Raw genomic sequence first — 20,210 nt, 5'->3', positions numbered from 1 at the left:
AGACACCAAGGCCTATTTGAGATTAGAAGGTGGGAGAAGTGTGAGGACTGAACAACTATCTATTGGGTACTACGCTTATTACCGGGGTGATGAAATAAACTGGACCCCAAACCCTGCAACATGCATTTACCTATATAACAAACCTTCAAATGTACCACTAAACCTAATAAAAGGGTTTTTAATTAAAAAAATAATAATAATAAAATAAGGCCCAAATGGGTCAGTATCATTACTGCTACACATTCTGCATTCTGACCTTCACCTTCAGGTTTGGCCAGGCATCAGCTGTTAGTTTGAGGGTGATTGATTTGAGCAATCACGTAAGCATAAAATATTGTTAAGGCTAACCCACAAACTCAGTCATAACAAAAGTAAAGCAAACTAGAGACTGGTTGTACACTGGAAGAGTGGCATAGACTCTACCCATGGGATTAATATGCTCTCTGCCCTCAAATTTAAACCCGTACCAATATCACAACATAAAGTTGGATACATAGTCAATCCGACTCAATAGAGCTTTTTAAAATGTTCTTAACTCTCATTAGAAACTGAAGTAGCTCACTAATTTAATAATGACTCTGAATGCAATTATGATAATTAAAATAGCAGCTTAATTTTATGCTGTCTCTGGGAAATGCTCAGCCCAGTGGTTGCACATTCAAACTCTGAGCTACACTGGTTAATACCTTTGATTTGTATCACAAAGTAGTTAAATGTAATAAAGTTCAATTAGTAAAACTTATTGATTATGTGCATTCAAGTTGTTACTATGTATTTTGGAATGTGTTAGTTTTTACTATTAAAATAATTCCTAGCAAGATCTTCTTAGAAACAAAAATAATACAGTACTATTTGTTAGGTTTAATGTAAAACTGTGCTAGTTGCTAGAATAAAGATGTATGAAATTAAGGTGTATCCTTCATCAAGAAGCTGAAAATTTCATATTTTCAGGGGGTTGAGAAGCAGGAGGATAATACAATTCAGTGAGTGCTAGGAATGAGTTTATGCAGAAGCCTAGAAGTAGGAATCAGCCAACTAAGAATATGAATGGATTTGTTCATGTTTGTGTGCACCCAGGCACATATGCATTGGCACACAACATGTGCATTCTTTTGTGCATTAGTATGTGAAGTGTGGGATGGGGTGAGGTATAATGGAGGAATATTCCAGGCAAAAGAACATATACACCTTGCTTTCAATCCTCAAATGAGGTAATTGGGCAGGAGTTGAGAAGAAATGTGTTAAGACTGGCAAAAATGATGGGCAAGGGCTAGATCACTAAAGAGTTCTGATGCTGTGGTAGGAGTTATTAAGAAATTATTTTAGGCAGAGAGGAAAATGGGTCCTTGGGAAGTTTTTATTTTTAAAGATGTTTCTTGTTTAGCTGTAAAGCCCTAGCTTAGAGCCTGGTGGCAACCCTTGATATGCAAATGCAAGCAATTAGAAACTGGGTCCACCCAAACATGGCAATTCCCGTGGCCTTCTTGTCCTTGCCCCACGTGTGCCTGGCAACATAGCTGCCCCCACGTATCCCCACCTATGTAGAACATCACTGCGCCCTGCATTTGCATTAAAAGGCTAGGGTGGAAGGGCTAGCTTTTTTTGCAGGCTACGTGAATAACATGCCTGGTCAAACCAATTCCCCAAGCCCTGTGCCAAGCAGACACCACTTCCTCCAGCCTCTATATATACCTGGCTGGTTTCCGTCCAATTTGGAGTGTCCTCTTTTGGCTTTGGAGAGCCACTCCCTCTGTCGCTGTACGGGAGAGCTTCTTCTTCCTTCTGCCTTCTTTCTTGCCTATTAAAGTCTCCACTCCTTAAAATCACTGTATGTGTGTCCATGTCTTTTTATCTAAACTAGCATAAGGACCAAGAACCCTGGTGTTCCTCCACTCATTGGAGGCCAATGGATTTTGGAATTCATAAAAGAAAAATGCAAGTGTAAATCTTAATTCAAATATTTGTCTCAGGTTGGGTTTTGTTTTTACTACGAACTCAGTAGAAACACTGTCTCCAGACTGCAAGAAATGTACTATTTACATGTTTTGTTTCACATTTCATGTCTATTGCTATTAAATATCAACCCTTTCACTTTTCCATATTGGAGACAAAATTCTCTAACTGTCTGCATGTTTTTATAGATACTCATTTGACATTCTGTCATATTTTATCATTGTTCAACTCTTTTGTAATATTTAAGATTTCTACCTTTAAGAATCATTTTTTTTGTGGTTGAAATATTTTGTTATGTAAGCTTATGTCTACTCAATTCCTAAGAATTGCATAAAAATGAGGAGCAAAAACTCTCCATGAACTCACACCCAAACACACAAAGACACAGATGTTTCCAGAAGTGTGGCGGCTGCAGACAAAGCTACTGGGAGTTTTAATTTAATTTTTAAATTTCATCCAGATGTCTGTTATATCATAAATACTGGTTAGGTGTTCAGTTTTCATGTACTTTGTAGATGTAAAATCTCTGGTAAAGAAAGACAGTCAAATACACACTATATACACATACTCACATGCATATGCATTGCAGGAGTTCAGCAAATGCCACCCCAAAATATGTTCCTTTGGTATGCTGATTACTTCAGTAAGGCAACTGGGGAACAGCAAATGCAGGGGTGAGGGTGCTTTCTCTGAACTCCTCTTATCTGCCTAGGGATAGATCTTCCAAAAGGAACTCAGTTGTCATTAAGGCTCTACCAAGACATTTCATCAACCAGGGGAGATCACAGGAGTGGGGACTGTAAGTCAGCATCACACCCGGACAGACTTTGTCACAGGTTATTCTTTTGAGGGCCCATTTATTTTCTCTCCAACATCATTTACCCTCTCCTAAGTTGCTTACATCCCTGCTTCACTCTCCCCTGTAAAGAGGATCTATAAGTTTCTAAATTCCACTGAAAGTTTTCCCTCCCTACAGGATACATACATGTGCACATACATAGGTAAGGAACCCAGTTGTTCTAAAATTTTTGTGTGATTCATGGAGCAGTTATAAATATAATATATCTAGGTCAAAACCTTTGTTAGCCAAATATCATTATCAAATAGAATCAGTCAAATATCATTTATCATAATTTCCTCATGCACAACAAAGAACATAATATATTATTTTGTTACTTTTATGTCATTCCTAATGTGAAATTTATCATCACTGATTCACGTACAAAGATCCTAGAACCACAATATTCAAATAAGGGTTAGCTTTTTCCCCCACTTCTGAATTTCCCTTCTCTTTTTCAATCTCTAAAGATCTGCTACCAGCACACTCTGCTAGCACTTATCACACATCTTGAGAAGGGAACACTTGATAAAATCTCTTTCTTTGACCAATCTGAAGCATGTCATGAGCCAGTACTAAGAAAAGAAAAAGCACTCTAGGCACAAATGGTCTCACAATGGTGCTTCAACTCCTGTGCCAAGATGTATGCAGTGGGTCTTTTATCATGACAGTTATTGTTCCGGGGATGCTTTGTGAGGGAGAATGGATAGGAAAAGAAAGACCCCAGGAGTTAGCACAATTTCCACATTGATAAGAGGGGCATTTGTAAACCACTGCAGCAGATCTATAAGAGCTGATGGAAATGTGCCCTTTTCAAATAACTTTATATTGCCTCATAAACTTCAACAGAGGTATAGGTTCATAACCCACAAAAGCATTTGTCTATCTTAAAAGAAAATGTGCATCACTTATTATGAAGATGTGGATAAATAGGATATGTCAGGAACAGGCATTAAAGATAGAATCCTGCATAAAAATCAATATATGTGTATATTTGTATTCATGTATAATATAACCTATGTACAAATATATAAGAGATATATGTCTTTCTGAAATCAAGCCCAACTTGTATTTTGTTATAATTTTTAATATTTGTTACATTTGTTTGAATTCTAAGTCAAGAAAAGCAAACTCTTCCCACCTTCCTTAGTAAAACAGACACAAAAGCTAATTTACACTTCTACTCCACAGGAAACCATTTGCTTGTTTCCTGAAGGATACTGAGGTTGCTTTTTCCTTACAAATTGTTGTTCTACCACATTTATCATTTGTTCACTATTGTCATAATTTGGCTTCTATCTAAATCAAAATTTTTAAAAATGTGCACCTAGATTTGTCTGCACTAGGCCTGAGGTAAACAGCTGGTTCAGAAGGGTAATGTGCAGGAAACAAAAGAATCCTGATTTGTGATCTTAAAATTGACTGACTTTGCTATGAGGCTTTGTTCCCAGGTGTATTTATTTTCAATCACTGGCCATCATTTTCCGTCAGATATCTTCTTTATCATTAGAAAAGTATCATCATTACTCTAAGTCTCTGAACAAATAATGTGCATTCCAATAAACACTTAGAGTCAATTATGAATCAAGAGCAAATAAAAGTTCCTTTGCATTCATAGACCTTCTTAACAAGACATTCAAAAGTATTTTACTTTTGGTAACTTTAAGTCTGATGAGTACATCTCTGGGTTATAATTTTAAAATTAAAAGAGGAAAAGGGAAACTGGATACAAAGAAGACTGAGTCATGAGTGAAAAGTGAAAATTTAAATTGTAATTAGTAGCTTTATCTGATGAATACATTTGCAATTCAGTGAGACTTGATAAAGAGGATTATGTAATAGAACCAGCGAGAAATGTTCTCAGACTTTACCAATTAGATGACTAAGGTAAATCCATATACTCAATAGGCTAATTAACTCCTGATTGATAGTCACTGAAGGGCCATTAGAAATGTCAAGTGTTCTTTACTTGTAGGACTAGAGAATCTCAAAAACCCAAAACAACAACAACAACAATCTCCTTTAGGGGTTAGACTTGATGACCTGTAATAAAACTTGCAACTCTGAAATTTGATGAGCAATATCACAGAATCCCCTGTTTTAATGAGAACCACGGTTCTTTCATGAAACCATCTATACACAAATACGAAAGTCTAAAAGTTTACCATGCTTCAATCCAAGAACAGAAACACAAAACGGATTGTTCCAAGTTTTAAAACTCTTGACTTATTATCTTTTATATAAAAAGTACTCTGTAAATTAAAACATAAGCAAAATAATTAATCAAGGGAGTACTCAAGAGGCATGCCACCTAGCAATGAGAGAAGGTAAAGACAGAAAAATTCCCTTTAGCAAGAATAGGATAGGGCAGCTAGAAAGGAATTGGTTCTTATGGAACTTTATAGGCAGGAGGAAGAAAAGTAAAAGACTTTTCAGAGTTTTAGAACTACAGTACAAGAAACAACAATGGAAAAACAAGGTGTGCCTCTGATGGAAAATATTGCAGGAAAGCAGTAGAACAGAAGTTTGGAAAGGTAGGTTGTGATCATGGGATTCAGCACAGAGGTACATTAAAGATTTCTGAATAGGTAAGAGATGTGGTTTATGTACTGTGGAGTACAGCTGGAGAGTAAAATGAAGATACGGTTGTCAAGACACAAGTGTAGAGGCAGTTAGACCTGCGTAAAGGCTAGGCCAAATGTATGTGAAAGACATAGATCTACAAAGCCAGAATGTGGGTAGTAACAACATGTAAAAGCATGAACCATTCCAGGAATCAGAGGGAAGTGGACTCTAGCAATTGAATAGAAGTGAGAACTTAGGAGAGGAAAAGACAACTAGAAACCATTCAAATCTGGGAAGTGCAGAACTCAAAATAAGTTGTGATGGTCAGGATGAGGACTGTTTTTTGTTTGTTTGTTTGTTTGTTTGTTTGTTTGTTTGTTTGTTTGTTTGTTTTGAGACAAAGTCTGGCGCTGTCGCCCAGGCTGGAGTGCAGTGGCGTGATCTCGGCTCACTGCAAGCTCCCCCTCCCGGGTTCACACCATTCTCCCGCCTCAGCCTCTCGAGTAGCTGGGACTACAGGCGCCGCCACCACGCCCGGCTAGTTTTTTGTATTTTTAGTAGAAATGGGGTTTCACTGTGTTCGCCAGGATGATCTCGATCTCCTGACCTTGTGATCCGCCCGCCTCAGCCTCCCAACGTGCTGGGATTACAGGCGTGAGCCACCGTGCCCAGCCTGTTTGTTTTTTGAACCTGTTATTAAGTATTGATGCTGGTAAGTCATCCAAGTAAGTGAGCAATGGGCCTTGGAAAAGCAGGTCTGGACTTAGGAGAAGGACAGGGCAAGAGAATCTTAAGACTTGTAAGCACAAGTGATAATTGAAGGAAATCATGATAGTGATCAAATAGAGACCACAAGACTGAAGGAACAGACTCTTTGTGGCAATAAGATACAAAATTCTAAATAAGAACTAAGGCCATGCCTGACAAAGTTTAAGGCACACACCCCTACAAGTAGAGAATAAACTACATTCTAACTGTCACAGCATTTTTCTTTTCTCTAGCAGCTTGTTTCTCTAGCTTGTTTACAAGCTCTGGACTCAAGATAAGCAATATTGAAACAATTGCAGCTCACTGACCACCAGACACTGCCTAACACTCCCTGACTTTTCACAAGCCATAACTACAGCCTTGACTGGACAAGAGACTGACTTTGGTAACTTTCTCTTAATAAGAGACCACTGGCCATGGACTGGTTCTGGCCAGTTTACAGAGGCTGCATATGTAAGTGCCTTCATGTCCCTGTTTCAGCTTTTGATTCATAGGACCTAATTGTAATTTATTTAAAGTCTCTACCCCAAAATGAACATGGGTCATATGTAACATGCATGTTTCCTTACTATGCATGCATACATCCCGTCTTTGTGAATATTCATAGCTCCTCCTATATCCCTTGAATATGTATACTTGGCCAACTGTTTCAGCATAAATTCCTGTTTTATCTCTCCTCCCTCAAAATACCTGTTCTCAGACTCTGCTGGAGGCTGTGCTTCCCAGACTGTCAGGATGGCCACTCTGCAGGCTATAACTCATTATAAGAAATAAAGCTCTTCTCTCCAAATTTGTAGATCTCATGATTTAAGTTAACAATAGAATGTTATACTATTGCTGACTAATATCTGTTTTGCTTCTCTAGAGGAGAATTATTCTTCCCTGCCCCATTGTAATCAGGCTTGGCCATGTAACTTACCAGTGAAAAGTGAGAGAAATATTACGTGCCAGTCCACTAAAAAGCTCTAAGAGCCTTTTTTCCTCTTCCATAGAATTCTCCAGCTAATGGTTGCTTCGTCAGCCTAGTCCTGGAGTTAAATTAAGATGAAAGAAAAACCACAGCTGATATGTAGTATGAGTGAGAAATAATTAGATATTGCAAAAGCCGCTAGGATTTTAGAAGTTGTTTATTACTGCAATATAACCGAGCCTAACCTAACTGATAAACAACGTGAATGAGATTCCCTAAGAATCAAAAGTAAAGAAAGATCAGAGAATGACCTTGTGCAGAACTTATTCAGACAATTCTGAATTTGTCATTTCATAGAACAAAAAACACAACTTAGTTACACTTGCCTAGTTTCTTTGAGTATAAATTTTAAATTTTTGCCATTAGTTTTTCTAAATAAAAATCTTGGTATTTAAAAACATTTACTAGATTAGACAATGATTCTGACTATCTTTGGAAATGCTCTATGAAATATTCTGTGATGAACAGTAACCACTCTTAACAATTTAGAGTGCTCAATATACATTTTTTAAATATTACTTTTGCCTGTAAACTTTTATACATGTAAATTCACCAGCCTAACACTCTTCATTAGATCACAAGAACTAAAATTGTTCTTTAATGTTAGAAAGTGTGTTTTTGCCTTGAGATAGATGAACTAGGCATTCTTTCTGTGAATAGTCAGTGGCTGATCACTGAATACAATTTTCTGCTCAGCACTCTAGCAGAGTGGCATAATGAGTGAGAGAAAAAGGCAATACAAAACCCAAGATCATAAAGTTAGCAAACAGGAGCTAACCCCATGGTTTAGATATATGTGTCACCCTCAGGCAGCAGATAAAACCTTATCATTTATACTAATAAAAAATATATGACTTGAAAATTTAAGAGGAATTATTAATCAAAATTGTCTTTATATCAATCAAGTAGGTTTACTATGAAAATTTAGTTTTTATGAGTATTCATTCTATCGCTTGTATTTTAGAGAAAACCGCCAAATCAATTTTCTAATTAAAGTCCATACTATTTCTTGCCCTTTTCACTATTGTTGCCCCAACCCTCTCCAGGGGTTCTCATTTACCAAAGTATGACATGTTTAGCATTTTTCAAAGGAATTAGTTTGGGTTTTTAAAATCTATACAATTGGATTAGTTTTTTTCATATAATTAGATTTTTTTATTAAAATGATTTGATAAATTAGTAAAATGTGATTTCATGTGTCTCTATCTTTTATATATGGACAAGCCTACAAATCACAAAACATTCTTGTGCATTACCAGAAAAATTGTATCTTTTTATTATTAAAAAATGCATGATCTTTGATTCTAGAGTCTTATCTACCGCTTCTTCTTCTGCCGAGTATTTAACTATTCTACAAAATTAACTCAGAGTCCTTTTTTTTTCTGAGATGGGGTCTCACTTATTTTGCCCAGTCCAGTCTCAAAGTCCCAGATGCAAGGGATTGTTTGTGCCTCAGCCTTCCAAGTAGGTGGGGCTATAGCCACATGCCACTGTGCCAGGCTCAGACTCATTTTGTTTCAGAGTGGTACTAATTAGTAAGAGGAAGCACATAGTAATAAAAAGAACATGTAATTGCTTTAAGAAAACTCAAATTTGTTAGCCTAGATGCCTCAGGTTTATATTGCAATACAAATAGAATAAGGGTCTGTGAAATGGGTGTCTTTTCTCATAGGCAGTTTTGTGTAAATTCAGTTTAAAGAGAATTTGGCTCAAAATATCTGATGAGTGTGCTGGAACTCTTAGTCTCTCAACCTTTATAACTTGCTTGTTTGTTTTATTTTGTTTGTTCCTGATACAGGTCCTCATGGATTAGGAAAGCAAGGTCTTTCCTAATGTCCATCACTTCCTTCTATTGGCTTTAGAATATTTGCACCAACTTTACAGACTTTACTATCTCTTCTGCCCTTTTGAAATTTTCTCTAGCTCCAGCTTGGAAGGGTGTTTCATTATCTCAACACTATTTCCACTGTTAGGTAAATTCTGGCATGTTTATGTTGTCTTCAAAAGACCAATGCAAAGTTTGTTAACATTTCAGCTTCTAAAAGGACAGAGCCTGGAAGACTGCCACCTTTCAAAGTTGTAAAAGTAAATAAAATTTAAGGACCCTCTAAATTGATTATGCCAAGGGTAGTGGGGGGCAGGTTAAGCACTGGAGACTGAGTCACATAACATGTTTGCAATTTCTGCTTCTTTAGGGTTAATTTTCTTCCTCATTGTTCTTGTTCTGTAAATGACTAGGAGAGACCAGATACCAGACTGCCTCCCCCTTCCAATTACTCATATTTGTTATAGATCAACTGCATCCTTTATTGTCCTGTACCCAGGACTAGATGGTGCAAAGACCCCATAAGAATTATATCCTCAGTATAAAATGTTAAATATACCTTTCCCAAAAGAATAAGACCACCCCAACCAATGTCAGATTATTGTTAACTAAGCATTAAGCCTTTTATAGAAAGAGGTGTTGAAATTCTGTTAAACTTCCCTAAACTTTGTCGATAAAAATGATACTAAACTTCTACACTTTGGAATACTGACTTACATTCTTTGGAATCTGTGTTTTCTGGGCAGCCACCCTCCAACTTTACACTTGGATAAACTCTCTTTAAACTAAATTCTGACCCTTTGGATTATTCTAGGTTGACACATTCTAGTCTCTAAGTTAAGAGATGAAGGTATGTGGTCACAACTCATTTACTTAACAGAGACAACACACTTGGGGGCTTTTCTTAACCCAAGTTAGCAGCTCTACCTACCATACATATATTTTTAAATGATGTGCATCCTTAATGAAACAAATATTTTCTTATTTTAAAAAAGTCAAGATAACCCAAACATGAATTCTTGATTACAAAAGTCTAAAAGTAGAAAAAATTGGAAGCAAGGAAAAATGTCACTTTAACCCTTTACATCAAACTCATCTCTTTGTTCTTCCTACCTACTACCTTCTTTGCATCGAAAGGCTTCAGGATTTTTCTGCACTTCTCTATGCCAGATGCTGCTTTGGTGATCCCCCACTCATTCTCTTTCAGTCCTCAAAATAAAGCAGTTAGTCTTAGATGATTAGAGAAAAGACCAGTACTTTTTAAAAGGTTTTACATCTCAGTTAACACAATGGCACAATCCAGCTCTTGCTCTGGATAACAAAGAAGTGAGTATGACAAGCCTATCTTTTTTTCCTCTTTAGTATGTAGTGGCACAAACTTGGCTATATCAGAGAACCAAACTAAAGGAGTGAAATAAGCCTCAGTCATTCAACAGACATTTTACTCAGCATTTACCCCATGCCAGACCAGGTGCCAGCATACAAAGATGAGACATGTGTTCGGGCTGAGGGAGGACACAGGGTTCTTAGGGAGGGCAGCATGATACATCTACCAGTAATACCTGAGTAAAGAAAATACAAAATGCCATAGGAACTCAGAACATCATTATCCCTTACAGATTCACTTGCAGCATCCCCAATCCTTGGAAGAGCTGATACGTGTCCAGTAGATGTTACACGGTGTAATAAGGTTGTTGTAATGTATTCTATTCGTTCACTGTTTATTTTCTATTTTCATCAGTCATACTCAGAAGATTCTCTTTTAGTTAAGACACTACCATTGGTGATGATCTGAACGTTTTCTCACCATTGCCATTCACATGGACTGGAAAACAATTGATGTGTAACCGTTTCTATGTTCTAGAAAGTGATTTATTAGGGGTATATCCATGAATCACACAGGAATATTTTCTCTGTAGATTTTGAAAACCAGTGGTCTTATATTTAAAATGTCAGCTTAGGGAAACCTCACTAGCTTCCCCTATTATGAATAAGCTGGTCGTTGGCAGGAGCTATCCCAAGGGGCTATTCAGGGGCCATTATTTCACCGTGAAGACTCTGTTAAAAAGAGTAATTGGTATCAATAACACTTACCTGTGTTTGCAGAGGGAAGGTTACCCAGCCATAACAAGCCCAGTATCACACAGCCACTACTTAAAACAATGCGGTATTTGGAATTTATGAGAATAAAGCCTGTCTGTAATAATGCCCTTTTTGGGGCCTTCTCGATTCATTTAGCATACTTTGTTGTGTACTCACAGTTAAATCAAATCTGCCATGCAGTTATAAGCTAAGGTGCTGCATACAAGATGCAAATACTGCACACTGAAAAGGTTCATTTCTCAAAAAGAGTTACGGGGTACATGGCTTCAAATGCCTTTTATGACTATTCCTCTGAAACAGCCACAGGACTCTTGCAAAATGCAAAATCTGGAATATAATTAGTGATTATCTTAATCTCATAGGGGTTTGGAAAAATGAGAGGAAACAATTACCATTATACAGAAAGATGGCTCAAGCATGAATCAATGTGGCAGGCACATAAGTAAACAGACAAGGGGCTAGACAAGGGAGGGAACCCCCAGTGACGACGAGGAGGACAACAACAACAAACATCATTGCTTAACCTGTTTTGTCAGAGCTGGTATTGATGGTATTGGTAGTGATGGAGGTGAAGGTAGTCTTTGCGCTGTCCTTGGCAGTTACAGATTTCTGCTTATTTTTCATGGCTTCCAGTGCTTTGAGCTTCTTGGCATGTTTCGTGCCTTTGTAGTGGGCCGCAGCCTGGCTCTACAAAGGAGAACAAAATGAACCATGCAATCAGGCTCATTTCTAAACTGGCATTCTCTGTATTACTGCAAATACAGACTCCCTTTCAATAACAGGTACCATTCGAGCTAATTCTGGCCATGGCCAAACAGTGGGGTTCTATTTAGAATGATGCTAGAAAGCAATGGGAATCCAGTTCTAAAACCTCAGGATAGAAGGAAGAAATATTCTATTGTTTATCTTAAGAGAAATGTAGCTGAACACTGACACATCAACAACATTTTCTTTGTGAGAGTGGGGAAAAAAAAATAAGAATTTACACTCGTATCGTCTTTGTTCTGCCACAGAAGATGCTGGGCTCCCAAAGATTAACAAGAGCCCTAGAAAAGAGTAGCTTTCACCTTCTAGGCTTGGAAAATGCATTTTCTCTTTCTACAGTGTGTCTTATAATACAGTCCTCAACAGGTGTCTACAAGGAAAGGTTCACAAAACAGGGGATGTAAGCACCCTGGAGACTGAAATTGAAGCTTTAGAGTTCAAAAGCAAATGCATTGCTTAAGTTCAAATGGAACATACAGAAGCTGGGCAATTTCAGATTCTTTCTCCTCGCTTCTTACTGAGGGTAGTCTGAGAAGTTCAACTTAGTGTCATTTTTTCAGCACATGGATCTTTCACACCCCAGTCCATTGTCAGGAGGTTCCAGTGTGTTTGGACTACCTAATGGGACAATCCAATTCTTTTGCTTGTGCCTTCTGATATATATATATATATGGTTTAGAGTGATATGCATTTTCTCATGTTTTATTTTCTTAAGAGCATTTGTGTGTGTGTGTGTGTGTGTGTGTGTGTGTGTGTAGGGAAGCAGTATAGTGAAATACATTGATTGCCGGGCGTGGTGGCTCATGCCTGTAATCCAAGCACTTTGGGAGGCTGAGGTGGGTGGATCACGAAGTCAAGAGATCAAGACCATCCAGGCCAACATGGTGAAACCCCATCTCTACTAAAAATACAAAATTTAGCTGGGTGTGGTGGTGCACACCTGTAGTCCCAGCTACTCAGGAGGCTGAGGCAGGAGAATCACTTGAACCCGGGAGACGGAGACGGAGGTTGCAGTGAGCCGAGATCATGCCACTGCACTCCAGCCTGGCGACAGAGCAAGACTCCATCTCAAAAAAAAAGAAATGCATAGAGATAGAAAATCATATTTAAATAAGTGTATGTTTATTAATGTTTATTTATTGGGGGAGAAAAGACTTTGCAGTTGGTGGGTAGGGTAAGGGTGACCAGGAAGATTCTTAAATTAGGTTTTCCAGGTCTTAACCTTTCCAAATGTCCCCCACAAAAGGATATCTCAGTAGAGGATTATTCCTGTTAAATTATCCATTACTTCCCATTGCTTGTTTAAACTAAATATTTCACTTTGCCAAAAAATAATAATCACATTGTCCTCTTCATTACAGCAACTGTGATAACTAGGGTGTTGCAATATAATCTATTTTAACAAATAAATAGTCCACATCTTCATTTGCATCATTCTAGCAAGATATCCTCAAAGGACTAGGTACCCTTATTGAAAGAACACTGGACAAGGAAATTATATATTAGAAACAGTTTGAACAGAGAGCACACTCATGCATCAGTTACAAGTTTTCCAACAACACATAACATCAAAAGACATAGTGTGAGCCAAAAGATGAAGTAAAGACATGCTATAGTTAATTGAGGAACCAGTGATAGATTGGATTAAGTTGATTCTACATGGAGAATATCACTTTGAGGACAAAATTTTGTCTTTTATTTTTTCCCTGACTAATTCTCATTTTTAGTATATCAAGTCCTTTGGCCATAATTTTTGAGAACGATACGCTGTATTCAATTAAAATCACAGAATAGTCGGTCATCTTCTTTAGGCATCTGGCTATATCATTTCCCTTAAAGCAGAGTTTCTCTTCTCGTTGCAAGTAACCCTTTCCTTGGTGATACAAGTTAATGTTTAACAGATAATATATATTAAAAGATGGGGGGTGAGATTAACTGTGCTATCTCCATTTATACCTCCAAAATATACATTTCATAGGTTCCTAACAAATCTAACATTCTCAGTGACATTTAAAATTAAACAATACTTAACATATCATAGGACCAGGTGATTATCACTATTTTTGAAATTAAGAAACTTACTACAAAAGAAGCCCACAAGTTAAGAAAGTCTTACACCAAAAAAAAAACACAAAACCAAAACAAAACAAACCCAAATACCAAACAAACAAAAACCTCTCTGCACAGGCAAAACTAAACCAACGCCCTCCAACAAGTGAAACAGCTCGGAGAGTTGCGGGAAGAACAGAGTGACAAAATGACCAGAAGTTGATAGGCTCCCAACAGACACACTTAATATCTTAAGATGCAAAATAAGACAAAATGAAATGCATACTCGCTCATTTATTGAATGACAGTACCAAAACACCTTGATAATAATTATTTTAATTATAAATTATCTGATTTAAAGGCAAATAAATCTTTTCCAAATTAAAAATAAATAAATTGTATGAGGGTCCAAGGTGTTATAGATAAACCAAGAAATGTAGAATTTAGGAGAAAATGAGTATAGTGGTGTGATGGTTGCACAGGACATCAATAACAATATGATTGTAATTGTGCAGGGTATGTGTGTTGGGGTGGAAGTGGACATACAGGTTGGAAGGCTAATAGAGACAGATAACCCTTCTAGATATTTTAAATTTTCTTTATCATTGACTTTTATGTAATGTTTATAGAATTTATTGGACTGTTCCTAGATTATCCTACCATAATTTTTTCTAATTTATCTATAGTGACCCCATAACTCTAAGTCTACCTTGATTCAGGTATGCTGTATAACAGTGTATTCCCTGTGTGAAGGCAGAAAACCCAGCCAGTCTCCTTCCCCTTTAGGCCACTTGATAGATGCAGATAGACACATAGATTAAAGCAGATTGATTATTTATCCATATTTTATCTTTCTGTGACTATAAAAATGCTGCAGCCTAAGAAAGAATTTTACTGAGAGATTTCTTTAAAGCACCAGTTGGCCTGGGATGTCTCTTTGGGCCTCCTCTGCTTTTCTTTTGAGCAGAGAAGTGTAGGATAGTTATACCATATACTAGCACAACAAATTCCCTATGAGATTGTGTCCTATTATTTATCAGCAATTTTCTGAGGCAAGTCATTCCCAGACACCTGGGAATTCCCAATACACATGCAAATAATTATTTTTCACAGACATGACTTCTAAGTTAAATAAGTAACTGTACTAATTCATTGTACCATATTTCAGAATTTTGTATTTTAAAACTAAAGCAGAACTGAGTGATCATAGTACATATGGATGTGAGCAAAACAGTAAGATTTGAGCTTTAACAACTCACTTTAATTAAACTGAATTAAGTTTAGCCTAAAGCTACCTTCCCACCTATCTTAAATTTGGCCTAAAAGTTTCTGCATACATAGTAAACTGTAACCTAACTTGATGTATAAACAGACTGTTACTTACTGTATAACAAGTAGAGGAGTCTAAACCAGTCACAGCAACTGAACTTAAGTCAACCACAGGCAGCCAACCGTTCAAACCAAGTTCAAATAGGACAAACCGGGAGAGTTAACCAATCAGGCTATCTCTGTACCTCATTTCTGCTTGCTGTATGTCACTTTCCTTTTTGTGTCTATAAATGTTACTCAGGCACGTGAGAGCCCTGGAGTCTTATTAAACCTTTCCTGGTTCTAGAGGCTGTCAAATTCTTGTATTGTTCTTTGCTCAATTAAACTCTGCTAAATTTAATTTGTCTATAGTTTTTCTTTTAACACTTTAAATAATAAGTGGAATATTAGCACATTGTGTTATAAAATCCACTATGCCAATCTTGAAATAGCACATGACACTATTAAATCTAATAAGTGTCATCCCAGAGGCAAGTGCTGACATTAAAGATATGCACACACGCGTTCCTGTAGAACAGAACGCTATTTTAGATGTAATCACCACATTTTAGTCATCAGTAGCCAGCCACTTTTCAATCTTCAAATTTTATCTTCAATATTTCAAAATGGTTTTTAGTTGAAATGCAACTGAAGTTTCAGTAGATAAAAATAAGTCTTAATTAGCTAACATTTGAGAGAGGGGTTTTGTCATTTTGAAACATGCACATGCACATTTATCTCATTTGGCTAAGTAAGAAACTTCTGTATAAATTGTTTTTGCCCTATAAAATTCACTGAGAAGTTACTCTTTAGGTATTTCTTTTATTCCATTAGCACCAATACCTTGTATACTTTTTACATCTCTTTTACAAAACATGTCTTTTGCTTTTTAAAAACTCAGACATTTAATATAAGCATATATATCCAGTAACCATAACTAATCAATTTTCAGGAACACAAATAATTTCAAAAAGAACAAGGTGGCCTTTTTAGCTTGTGATATTATGTGATTTTATCATACATTAAATTTGTATTAAAAGAAAATAAACATTATCCCATTGATGGAATTCAGGACATGCCACCCCAAAATATGACTGGAGTGAAACTGCCTTTGCAAAGATTATGAAAGCAAGAGAAGTTCATTCAGCATGACTGACTCCATCTTGCTTATAACCTCGCAGGTGGGCCATTTTAGCTCATTCCTGGGCGTGGGCCAAGCTAACCGTGGGAGAAATTTAATTTATAGTTTAACATCGAAGCAAGGATAATAGTCCCTTCCTGAAATTGATCCCCGCCTTGTTCAGGGCTGAAACCACCTTTGTAAGACCTACAAAAGGCCACAAGATTAGGATTATGGAAGGAATCTGAATCCTGCTAAAATGTAGGCTTAGTTATTATAATCCCTTACTGCACAGGAGTCATGTGGCCAGAGGTCACAAGATTTGTGACCTCCCTAATTGCTCCTAGAGATAACATCACTATTGTAGAACCTAAAGTTAGTCTTTTGAGATGTTTTTCAGACTTTTGCATTCTGACAACTGAGGAACCCCACCAAAACTCATGACTCATGATTCCACAGGTCCTGTGGTCCCCCACCCAGAGGAGGACTCATTACATTTTCCACACCCCTATGATTGCATCCTCAACTGATCAGTGGCAACCATTCTCTAGTCCCCTGCCCACCAAATTGTCCTTGAAAAACACTAACCTCAGAGGCTTTGGGGAGACTTATTTGAGTGATAACTTGAGCTCTCCCACATGTCCAGCCTTATGTTAATTAAACTCTTTCTTTACTGCAATACCAGGGTCTCAGTGAACTGGTTTTTTGTGTGCAGTGGGCAAGAAGAACCCAAAAGGTAACTACAATAGGAGACCAGAATATTCCACTGCAAATATAGTATAAAGACCATTTTGAGCTGATTATTTTCAGAAATAGCAGACAAAGGAGAATTTCTCAGAACAGAGAAGTAACCCTTTTTTAAAAGAGAAATTTACATCTATGTATCTCCCTCCCAGTACCAGGAAGATGAGGATGACTCTAAATCACTAGAGACTCTGATCAATGGAGAAGGCATGAATTGAAATCTGCATAACACAGTTACTCTTGTTTACAGTATTCCTCCTGGCCACTTCCCCATAACTGGGCCTTTCTCTATAAACTTTTTTCCTTATTTCAGCAAAGGATGCTGAAACCCTAAAGGGGTAAAGGGACTGGCTATTCAAACCTGAAGTCAAAGTCACCTCTTTGAGTCTACTCTTGGGGTTTACTAATTTCTCTGGGTCATCGCACATGCATGCCTCAGGTATACAACTTAGTAAACTTTTGTTTGTTTTTTCTTTTGTTAATCTGTCTTTTGTTGTAAGGGTCTGTCCCAGCTAAGAATTACGAAGGATAGAGGAATGATTTTTTTCTTCCCCTGCAATATTAAAATGTAACACCAGAAAAGAAAAAAACAATGGTTATTAGAGATGTCACCATCCTCCTTGGAGAAAGAAGAGAACACTCCAGCCAACTGAAATTTTCTTTCCTTTTTTTTTTTTTTTTAATCTAATTTATTAAATTTTAGCTTAGATTATTTCAGAGATAAAAATTATCAGATAAAATATAATATCCTAGAATCTTAAATGACTACAGGAAAAAAAGTTGAAAATTTTATCTTTTTTTTTTTTTGAGACGGACTCTCGCTCTGTCACCCAGGCTGGAGTGCAGTGGCACAATCTCGGCTCACTGCAAGCTCCGCCTCCCGGGTTCACGCCATTCTCCTGCCTCAGCCTCCCGATTAGCTGGGACTACAGGCGCACGCCACCGCGCCCGGCCAGTTTTTTTGTATTTTTAGTAGAGACGGGGTTTCACCATGTTAGCCAGGATGGTCTCGAACTCCTGACCTCGTGATCCACCCGCCTCGGACTCCCAAAGTGCTGGGATTACAGACGTGAGCCACGGCGCCCGACCTATCTTTGTTTTTTTAATGTTGATAATATATATTACTGTTTTATGATCCTAAATGTCTCAAAATGGAGTCACTTATGACAAGTGACTCAGCCCACAGTGAAACTGCTGACCTCTCAAAGTTATAAAGATATATATGGTAGACTGAGGGGATAAAGTAGCACCTCCTGTGTCCAGACACCATGAGACTCGGCAAGTAAGTGAAGCCAAAAGACTGCTGAGATAATGGCCATGAACAAACCTGTGAAGGGTCATAGAAACAGAAAAGAAACCAACAAGGGCTAAGATGCCTGCAGATGCCCTGCTGGTGAGAATTCTGAGGCCTCCTTTCTGCCTAAGTGCTGCAACACCCCAAAACCATGGCCAGCAATGTGTTGGTCTCCTGAGCTACTCATCAGTAGTTTATTCCCCTTTTTTTCTTATTACTGTCTGTGTGTGTTGAATATATTTGCATAGTTATTGGTATGTGAAAGCCTTGCAATAAACCTTGAATTTGAAAGCATTTAATTGGCCCTTGAGTCACTGGAAACCTCCCCACCTTCAATCAGAGTTAGTACAACTAGGCTGATTGGAACCTGAGAGAGTAGTTGCATACACCCACTCAATCCGACTAGTTAAGTCACATGCACAGGTGCAGCCATATGTGTGAAGATCAGTATGCATTCTAATTACTCAGTGGCTTTTTGGATAATTGGAATATCACTTTTGTATATACCAGTTCAGCAGAAGATTTCCAAATTCTTACTCATCTTAACTTTTTGATTATCAACTCTCAACTTCATTTAACATTCATATAAAGCATTTGTTCTCAAACTCTGGTCCCCAAACCAGCAATCTTAACATCATAGCATGGGCTTGGGACACTGTTAGAAATACAAATTCTCAATCTCCATCCTGGACATATTGAATCAGAAACTATGAGAGGGAGGCTCAGTAATGGGTACTTTACAAGCCCTGCAGGTGATTTGGTTAACTCTAAAGTTTAAAAACTATTCATCTTAAGTATAAATGCATTTTTCTCCCAAAGTGGCCATTTCTTTTGGCACTTCTTGCTGAAGTTCTGGTTTTTTAAGATGAATGTAGAATTATTTGAAGATAGAACATTTTTATGTGAATAATGTATATTACTCCCCCTAAAAATTATCAAATGATTTTTTTCCTTAAAAACATGTCAAAAATAACTCAGACACATGTGTACTTAGGGAACTTCTATCCAAGAAGGATGAACTCAAATAGCAAATTAACTTTGAAAACATCCTTATAATTCTAACATTACATATGAGTGCTTTCCAAGTCCTTGTGATTTTCTCTTTCCAGAGTTTATCTTTTTTCTCCAAGGAAATTATTGTCACTGGGCAATTCCTGATCTCATTACTTATATCTCTATATTGAATGCATTGTTATGATACAGTTTGCAGGGGCTACAAGAACCCCCTTCTCAATCAAAATAATGACAGTAATAATAAGCAAAAATCAACCCCTGTATCAAACTCTTAAAACTTCACTATAACAAAGAAGTATCTAATCCACTGTTTTATTTGCATTAAACTGAGTTAGTGTTAGCCATGTCTAGTTTTTTTCCTTATATACTTACGGCTTTTGTATTGAGAAAATTCCCTAGCCAACAGGCAAACAGAAATCATGCTGGTAAGCCAAGAGATTGTCTTCTCTACTGCTCTACTTAACAAAACATTTGAGGAAGATATTTAAAGATAGAATAGTTCATTGTTATAAATTTTCCTTACTGCTGTGAATACAAATTATGCAATGTGAAAAAAGGCAGGATATAGATATTTTTGTTTCTTAATTACATGCCCCATATAGAATATTTAATAATTCATTTCAACTTGTTATTGTATAGTTATCATGTAAATAGAAGATTACATTATCAATAAAAATGAATATTCACTCAAATTTTTTCCCAAAGTGAAAAACATGATTCAATTAAGAGTATTCTTTTGAGCTCAAGTGATTGATGCTTTACTTTAAATGTAATCGTGTCTTCTATACTCTTCAATACAGAAATGAACAGTAATAGCTACAGGAATAGAAAAAAGGGGGGGAAAGATAATACCACAAGATTACTGTGATTTTCATACACCATTACTCAGTGGGA

At 37.1% G+C, this 20,210-nt stretch overlaps 1 protein-coding gene across 2 annotated transcripts in view; it reads right to left on the bottom strand.

Annotated features, from left to right (window-relative positions):
- Window positions 1-20,210, bottom strand: part of ZNF385D (zinc finger protein 385D) — a 360,213-nt gene that overhangs the window by 75,726 nt on the left and 264,277 nt on the right. For both annotated transcript variants that reach the window (XM_030933306.1, XM_030933313.1), the window contains exon 4: window positions 11,547-11,709. In XM_030933306.1, the coding sequence (XP_030789166.1) occupies window positions 11,547-11,709 (163 nt within the window). The remainder of the gene's footprint in view (window positions 1-11,546; window positions 11,710-20,210) is intronic.

This window comes from Rhinopithecus roxellana, chromosome 1, assembly GCF_007565055.1.
Source record: "Rhinopithecus roxellana isolate Shanxi Qingling chromosome 1, ASM756505v1, whole genome shotgun sequence".
In the NCBI taxonomy this organism is placed as follows: domain Eukaryota; kingdom Metazoa; phylum Chordata; class Mammalia; order Primates; family Cercopithecidae; genus Rhinopithecus; species Rhinopithecus roxellana.
Note: the sequence above shows the minus strand (reverse complement) of the source record. Positions and strands in the feature narration are given on the sequence as shown.